This window comes from Poecilia formosa, unplaced genomic scaffold (genome assembly GCF_000485575.1).
Source record: "Poecilia formosa unplaced genomic scaffold, Poecilia_formosa-5.1.2 Scaffold937, whole genome shotgun sequence".
NCBI lineage: Eukaryota > Metazoa > Chordata > Actinopteri > Cyprinodontiformes > Poeciliidae > Poecilia > Poecilia formosa.
The window spans coordinates 74,166-82,587 of record NW_006800876.1 but is presented as its reverse complement, the minus strand read 5'-3'; the positions used below and the strand labels follow the sequence as shown (position 1 = coordinate 82,587).

The 8,422-nt window shown below is 42.8% G+C and overlaps 1 protein-coding gene and 1 long non-coding RNA gene across 2 annotated transcripts; one reads left to right on the top strand and one right to left on the bottom strand.

Annotated features, from left to right (window-relative positions):
* Positions 1 to 6: 6 nt before the first annotated feature.
* LOC103132154 (actin-like) lies at positions 7 to 8,371 on the bottom strand. The gene is made up of 9 exons (XM_016667180.1): positions 8,097 to 8,371; positions 2,574 to 2,698; positions 2,376 to 2,504; positions 1,993 to 2,103; positions 1,816 to 1,900; positions 1,573 to 1,734; positions 1,306 to 1,497; positions 1,025 to 1,206; positions 7 to 757 (listed from the first exon to the last, which is right to left on the bottom strand). The coding sequence occupies exons 3-9, from the start codon at positions 2,496 to 2,498 to the stop codon at positions 614 to 616; spliced, it is 999 nt and encodes a 332-aa protein (XP_016522666.1). The 5' UTR covers positions 2,499 to 2,504; positions 2,574 to 2,698; positions 8,097 to 8,371; the 3' UTR covers positions 7 to 613.
* Positions 2,692 to 4,480, top strand: LOC107835032 (uncharacterized). Its single transcript, XR_001660862.1, has 3 exons — positions 2,692 to 3,556; positions 3,743 to 3,745; positions 4,469 to 4,480. It is a non-coding gene; the product is annotated as an uncharacterized LOC107835032 (long non-coding RNA).
* Positions 8,372 to 8,422: the final 51 nt, after the last annotated feature.

The window sequence follows — 8,422 nt, the reverse complement described above, 5'->3', positions numbered from 1 at the left end:
TTTATCAGCTATCCATGATTTTCATTCTTCCAAACTGCTTCAAACTGGTTCCTGAACCGCACAGAGCTCTGCTGACCTCTGACCTCTGACCCAGGGCATCAAACAGCAGATTCTGATTATAAAAATTGGCACGTTTCATATAATATCTTCAAACTCTTACAAAACAGACATGAACAGTTTCAATACCAAAACATTTGTTACACTCAACATTTTCTGATTAGTTTTCTACTTCATTGGTTATAATGAACGAAAACATTTTCAGATGAATATATGACTTACACACTTGTTAAGACTGTGATTTAAAATAAAACTTACTGATTAGACTAATTTTAATCAAAGTGTGGTCATTATATCTAAGAAAAAATATTCTACTGATCAGATTATTGATTAAATCATAAATCTAAATCTAACCTACATTGAGGCCTACTCAAAACAATCATGATCAATCTAATGTTTCCACATGTGCTACGGTTAAACATCACTAAAAGTAGAATAATCAAACTAAAATGTCCAACAGGATGTTTGAGTCCGTTTACACCAGATGAGCCAGACGGCCTCCCAGCTGGATGCAGCAGCTGAAAATCAGGCGCCTCTCTGGGACAGGGAGGACGCTTCAGAAGCACTTGTGGTGGACGATGGTTGAGCCGAATTCATTGTACTCCTGCTTGCTGATACATATCTGTTGGAAGGTGGAGAGCGTGGCCAGGATGGAGCCGCCGATCCAGACCGAGTACTTCCTCTCTGGTGGAGCTATAATCTATCCACAATGAAACAACAAGGTCAAGAAAAAGATCCAAGCTTGAGAGGAAATCTTAAATGATCCATGTTCTAGATTTGCCATCAAGATTAAAGTCTGCAGGTTTGTTGTTGGTCAAGTTTCATTTCTCCATTCTCTGTAGGACATTATCAACTTGTTTCAAAATAACCACCTGCAACAGCTGCATTAGGTTTCTGGATGACCTTCGACCTGTGAACTCATCCAGGTATACTGCAGAGTGTCAATGGGCACAGAGGACCATCATACCTTGACTTTCATGCTGGATGGGGCCAGGTCAGTGATCTCCTTCTGCATGCGGTCAGCGATTCCAGGGAACATGGTGGTACCGCCGGAAAGGACAGTGTTGGTGAACAGATCCTTACGGATGTCCACGTCACACTTCATGATGCTGTTGTAAGTTGTTTCATGAATACCATCAGACTCCATTCCTAAAGAAAACAGGTACAGGTCACTGAAGTTTGGGACCAGAAGTTCACTGAATGCTACTAAAGAGATTTCAGCGTTTGATCATCTACTTATTTACAGACCGATGAAAGATGGCTGGAAGAGAGCCTCTGGGCAGCGGAAACGCTCGTTGCCAATGGTAACGACTTGGCCGTCAGGAAGCTCATAGCTTTTCTCCAGGGAAGAGGAGGAAGCTGCCATCTGCATCTCCTGCTCAAAGTCTAGAGCCACATAGCAGAGCATCTCCTTGATGTCGTGCACAATCTCACGCTCAGCTGGAAGTCAGAATAAAAGGTCATAGAGCACAAGGTCAAGCCTTAAAGGTTGGTTTAATTCTGACTGAGCCGTACAATTGGTAGTGAAGCTGTAGCCTCTCTCTGTGAGGATCTTCATCAGGTAGTCTGTCAGATCTCTGCCAGCCAGATTCAGATGCAGGACGGCGTGAGGAAGAGCGTGGCCTTCATAGATCGGCACAGTGTGGCTGACACCATCACCAGAGTCTATCACAGTACCTGAGAGATTAAAGTGCAAGTCAGTAAACGAAGCAGTCATGAGTCACTTCAGAAGCCGACTCTGTTTCATGATTCCCTGACCTGTGAGACGACCGGAGGTGTACAGCGACAGGACAGCCTGGTTGGCCACATAGATGGCAGGAGAGTTGAACGTCTCAAAGATGATCTGGAACAGGAAGAGGATTCGTCTCACTTCTCTTTACAGATAACAAAGTAGAAGAAAGTCTCTCCTCTGAACTGGGTCGGGTCAGAACTCACCTGGGTCATCTTCTCCCTGTTGGCTTTGGGGTTGAGAGGAGTTTCTGTCAGTAGGACCGGATGTTCCTCCGGAGCGACATGGAGCTCGTTGAGGAAGGTGTGATGCCAGATCTGAAGAGTTCAGGTTGACCACAAGTCAAGACAGTACGGCCATTATGAAGGACAAAATGCCAAGATTTTAATGGCTTTACATTTGAGCAGCAGTCTTTGTATCAGCACTTTCAGAGCAGCTACTGAGCTTTAAACCCAGCCACATTTTTCTGCTACAGTCACTGATAAATTCAGAGCATCAGAAGCAAACTTTAAGCTCTCTGTTAAGTTTAAGTTCCTGTTAACAGCCTCAGGTTAACAGGTATGTAAAGTAAATCTCAGCTTTAACTCACCTTCTCCATGTCGTCCCAGTCGGTGATGATCCCGCGCTTGATGGGAGACTTCAGGGTCAGGAGGCCTTTCTTGCTCTGGGCCTCGTCTCCCACAAAGCTGTCCTTCTGGCACATTCCCACCATCACACCCTGCACACAAAGTCAGTCAAACTGCTAGACCATCACACCTGAGACTGATGAGGGTGGTCCAGTTCCTACCTAGTGTCTGGGTCGCCCAACGATGGAGGGGAAAACGGCACGAGGAGCATCATCCCCTGCAAACCCAGCCTTGAGCTTACCGGAGCCGTTGTCAACAACGAGAGCACAGATATCATCCTCCATTTCTGAAGAGAAACCAAACAGACTGTCTTCTTCCCACAAACCTCAGCGGGGTTTAGCCTGAAGTCAGCCAGGATGTGAGCAGTGATGAACGTAGGAAAACCTTCCACCATGCCCAAGTCGTGGTGGACTTACAGCTAAGCTAAAAGCGAACCCTTTCCGTTTGCCGCTTCCCTCCATCTTGCTTGCTAATGTAGAATGCATTTTATTATCATTATGCAAGTTTACAACGAAATTAAAAGCCCTATTTCCAGTGCAGACATGTACATTAAAAAGAAGTGCATGTAAAATGTATATATACAAATTTTTACCAAATTTAAAAATACAGAATATGAATAAATATAAAATACATATAAATATTGCACAGAGGTAGTGTTGTTGCACAGTGTAAATATTGCACAGTAAATATCACAGTGGTTATACTGTAGGTAGGTACCGGGGAAGGTAGGGAGAGGGGGAGGAAATAAGTCAGTGCATGTGTGAATTTAGGATTGTTACAGCGTTTGGGAAGAAACTGGTTTTAAATCTGCTTGTCCTTGTCCTAAAGCACCTGTAGTGCTTCCCGGAGGGCAGCAGGTCAAACAGTTTGAAGCCAGGGTGGGAGTTGTCCTTCAGGATGTGTTTTGCTCTGTTAAGGCACCATGAGGTGTAAATGTCCAGCATGGAGGGGAGAGGGCAGCCAAGGATTCGCTGTGCTGCTTTGACAACCTTCTGAAGCCTCTCCCTGTCTGCCACAGTGCAGCTACCGTACCATACTATGATACAGTACGTCAGCAAGCTCTCAATGGATGAGCGGTAGCAGGTCAGCAGCCGTTTGGGGTCCAGATTGTGCTTTCCAAGCACTCTCAGGAAGTGTGATCGCTGTGATGTTTTCTTTCCAGCCGATGCCAGCTGTAATGAGGATGTCAAGGAATCAGAATGAGTGGACCCTTTCTACACACTCGCCATTGATGTAAAAGGGAGCTGGGTCAGTGCAGTGCTTCCTGAAATTGTCAATGATCTCTTTGGTTTTCTTGGTGTTCAGAACAAGATTGTTCGCTGAACACCAGGCTGTCAGTTTCAGGATCTCCTGTCTGTAGGCTGTTTCATCTCCCTTTAAGGTTAGTCCAACTACTGTGGTGTCATCAGCAAAATTGACAATGAGGTTATTGTTGTGGGTCGGACTGCAGTCATGGGTGTAGAGGCAGTACAGCAGGAGGCTCAGCACACAGCCCTGTGGAGGGTCCGGTGCTCAACATACGAGTAGAGGGGAGGTGTGGGCCAAGTCTCACAGTCTGGGACTGATTGGTGAGGAAGTCTTTTATCCAGGTGCATGTAAGAGGGGGGAGACCAAGGGTGACCAGTTTGGTTTGGAGAATATCCGGAATTATAGTATTAAAAGCTGAGCTGTAATCCACAAAGAGCATTTGGACATAGCTCTCCTGTGCTCCAGGTGGCTCAGTGCAAAGTGGAGAGCTAAGGCTATGGCGTCCTCTGTGGATCCGTTTGTTCGATATGCGAACTGGTGCCGGTCAAAGTCAAAGGTAGGTAGTCTTTGATGTGCGGGAGAACCAGTCTCTCGAAGCACTTCATGATTACTGGAGTGAGGGCCACAGGGCGGTAATCATTTATGCTGTTGATTGGAGACTTCTTCGGCATTGGGACAATAATGGTTGATTTTAAGCAGGACGGGATAACTGCCTGGGGCAGAGAGAGGTTGAAGATTCTGGTAAAGATGGGAGCAAGTTGATATGCACATGTTCTGAGCACCTTGCTAGGTATTCTGTCTGGACCAGTAGCCTTTTTGGGGTTCACTGCCAGGACCACAATCCCTTGAAAGCAAAATGAACTACCTGAAGCTGAATTTAACCACCATAAGGAAAACAAGAAACTGCTGCATTTTCATTTTCTGCGAGATATGGCTAAACTCATCTGAACCTGATAATGCCATCAGTCTGGAGGGGCTAACAAATTTTAGAGCTGACAGGAGCCATGCTCTTACTGGTAAATCCAGGGGAGGTGGTGTTTGCATAGGCCATCAGGCTCGAAACATCTGCTGTGTGAAAATCCCTGGGGAAGGTCATCATATGAAAAGCTGGAGGACCTGACAACATTCCAGCAAGGCTGATCAAAGAATGTGCAGACCATCTAGCCCATGTGCTCACGGACATCTTCAACAGTGCTGCACCAGACCATTGTCCCCTCTTGTTTTAAGTCAGTTGTTATTATTCCAGTCCCCAAGAAACCAACCATCACATGTCTCAATTACTTTCGACCCATTGCATTAACATCTATCATCATGAAGTGCTTCGAGAGAGTAGTTAAGGATCACATAATTTCTATACTGCCTCCATCATTTGACCCTTTCCAGTTTGCATACAAACCTAATCGCTCGACTGAAGATGGCATCTCCACTGCTCTTCATCTGAGCCTGGTACATCTGGAGAAAAGAAACACCCACGTACAGATGCTGTTTTTGGACTTCAGCTCAGCATTTAATACGATCATCCCCCAGGACTTGGCATGCAAACTGGTCCCTTTGGGCTTCCATATTCCACTGTGCAACTGGCTGCTGGACTTCCTCACCGACAGAACTCAGTCTGTCTGTGTGGGTAATAATACCTCCAACGTCATTTCTTTGAACACTGGTTCCCCCCAGGGCTGTGTCCTGAGACCCCTGCAGTTTACCCTGATGACCCACGACTGTAGTCCCAGGTTTAACACCAACCACATCATGAAATATGCAGACAACACAATAATTATGGGATACATTCAGGATGACAATGAAGTGAACTACAGAAAAGAGGTACAACATCTTGTGGACTGGTGCAGAATGAACAACCTGCTCCTGAATGTCAACAAGATAAAATAAATCGTTGTCGACTTCAGAAGGTCCCGACTGAACCACACACCTGTCCTCATTAATGACAAAGCAGTGGAGATCATCAGCAGCACTAAGTTCCTGGGGGTTCACATTACAGACAACCTCAGTTGGACAACTCACATCACTTCACTGGTGAAAAAGGCACAGCAGCGCCTGCACTTTCTGAGACGAATGAGAAAGGCTTCCCTCCCTCCTTCCTTCCTCTCCACCTTCTATAGAGGAACCATTGAGAGCTTGCTGACCAGGAGTATCTCCATCTGGTCTGGGAGCTGCAAGGCCTCAGACTGGAAGTCTCTGTAAAGAGAGGTGAAGACAGCAGAGAGGACCATTGGGCTCCACTCCCCCCTATCCATACCATTGCCTACAGATGCTGCATTCCCAGAGCAAACCAGATCTTCTCTGACTCCACCCATCCTCTCCAGGGTCTGTTCATCCGGTTGGCATCTGGCAGGAGATTCCTAGCATCCGCTGTAGAACAGCCAGACTCAGAAATAGCTGTCTCCCACTGGCCATCAGATTGCTCAACAATCCCATTACTAAAACTGCTTGAAAATACTAGGTGATATATATTTAGCAATACATTATTATTTGTTTATTATGTAATTATAGGCACACTTGTGTTTCTGTGTGTGCTCCAGTGGCCAAGAGGTAACATTTCATTGCCAATTTTACTTTTGTTTCTTTATGCAACGACAATAAAATAAGTCTATGTCTAACTTCCTGCCTGTTTCCTTCAGTCAGAGCTGCTGAGTGGAACCAGCTGGGCAGAGGAACCCACACTCAATTCAGAACATATCAATTTTGACCAGTCAAAATTTATATTCAGATATCTCCAGTTAGAGCTTGAATTACATAGCTTTTCTATTTAAGATGTCGTAAATTATCATTCTGACTATTCAGAGTGACCTTACTCATATCTTGAACATGGGTTTTGTATAGTCAAAACGTCTGTGACTTTCACAGCATTTTGAAAGCTTAATAAAACAATGAAAAGTAGAAAAAAGGGAAACATGTTTGAAAACGCACTGCTTTCATGTTGAAAATTGGTTGACAGCACTATTAAGATTTTCAAAGCTGCTTGTAAGTGCATTCGGTTTGCTGGAAATGATTCTGAATCAGTCTCAAAATCCATGATGTTTTGCGTTCTCTGCATATCCAACATTGCCAAGTTCTTTCAACGTTGTGGCTTTTACTGAATTTTGTGCAGGAAACATAAAATTCTGCAGGTTCTTTGGAGAGCACAAAGGGGCTTCCACGCAATTCTTAGTTCAGATAGCTAATAATGTAATTTTGACTATTCATAAGTTTGACATATATTAAATTATAATAATGGATATGTGTCCCATCAAATGACAGATCCGGTGACATCATTTGAGATATCTTGAGAGGAATTTTGACTCATCAAAATGTAATTGAAGATATGGTGATTTATTTTTCTTACTAGTCAGAATATAAATGCAGATATCTTCAGTTACCATTCTGGATAGTCAAAATGTAGTTTTGTCTAGTAAAAATGCATTTTTAGATATCTAGAATTTAATTACGGATAATCAGGCGAAACCAAATTTATGATAAAACGGCCTGCCATACAGCAGAACCAGGAAGTTGAAACTTTGCAGTAAAATCAGCACGTTTGATTTCCATAGACATAATAAAAGAGTAGACCCACATTGGCTGCTCGGATCCAGAAATTACGGCGGCCATCTTGGAGCGGTTGTCCATCCTACCTACAGCAGAAGATGCCTCAGCACTGCAGGATATTTTGTTAAAATCGACCGACTGCTGTTGTCAGGGCTCGGGGGATAACTTTTCATAAGTGAGAATATTGTTTATATTGTGTGAATAGAATATTAATGTACTGTATTCATGTCCACCAGCAAAATGTCAGCTAATATTAGCTATATAGTGCTTGGTGTAACACAATATGAAGACTAATATGAAGATTTTGTAAATCTTAGAAAGTTAAAATTATATTGTAATATTTATTTCTAAGATAGTGCTCTGGTGTCAGATAATCTAAATCAAACAATATATGTATGTCTGTAGACAAAGTCTTCATGAGGAAGGAGAAAAGTTTGGATAAAAATCAGGGTTTACTTATTTTGATCATAGCTGTAGTGATGATTTAAAAAAATGTTATAGTTTATTTAGCATATGACAGGAAAAAATTGTAAATGGGTAAAAATGTAAATATTTAGCTCCACAATAAATAATTTGACTGAATTGAACAAATTTAAACATTAATATTTTACAATAATATGTAATATTTTCTTTTTGAAGGAAGCAACAGAAAATTGTTGTGTTTGACTTTAATGTTGAGACCAGAGTTTGATACCAGGAAATAAAATCATGAATCAGCTGTTCATCTTTGATTACAGTTAATCAGTAATCTAATAATCCCTGTAGATTAACCAAACAGCAGAGAGATTAAACTTTGATCTGAAATCAGAAGTGAATCTGTTCACTTCTGATTTCAGAGAGCAGAAACAAGAGGAAAGTTCCTGAAGACAAAGTTCAAGTAAAAACCAAAACAAACTCACAATTTATTCAAACGATCCAAGGAGTTGAATATCTGATCAACAAACTGAGACCCAACAGAACCACAGCAGAACCATTGATGTCATACCTGAACAGGTGAGTTTAAACAGAAAGTGTTATGAGGAGAAATGAGCCCAAACTAGTCTGACTGGTGAGTCTGACTGGAAATCAGAGGAAAGTTTACCTGTCTATGTCTGTCGTCGGCATTTTGAAACAAACTCCTGGGTTTCATAGATTTTAGTGCAACACAAACATTTTCTCTAAACTGACCTCAGAGCAGCTTCTGGTTCAGGATCAACGGCTCTGGACCGTTGATTTTTGCTCTTTT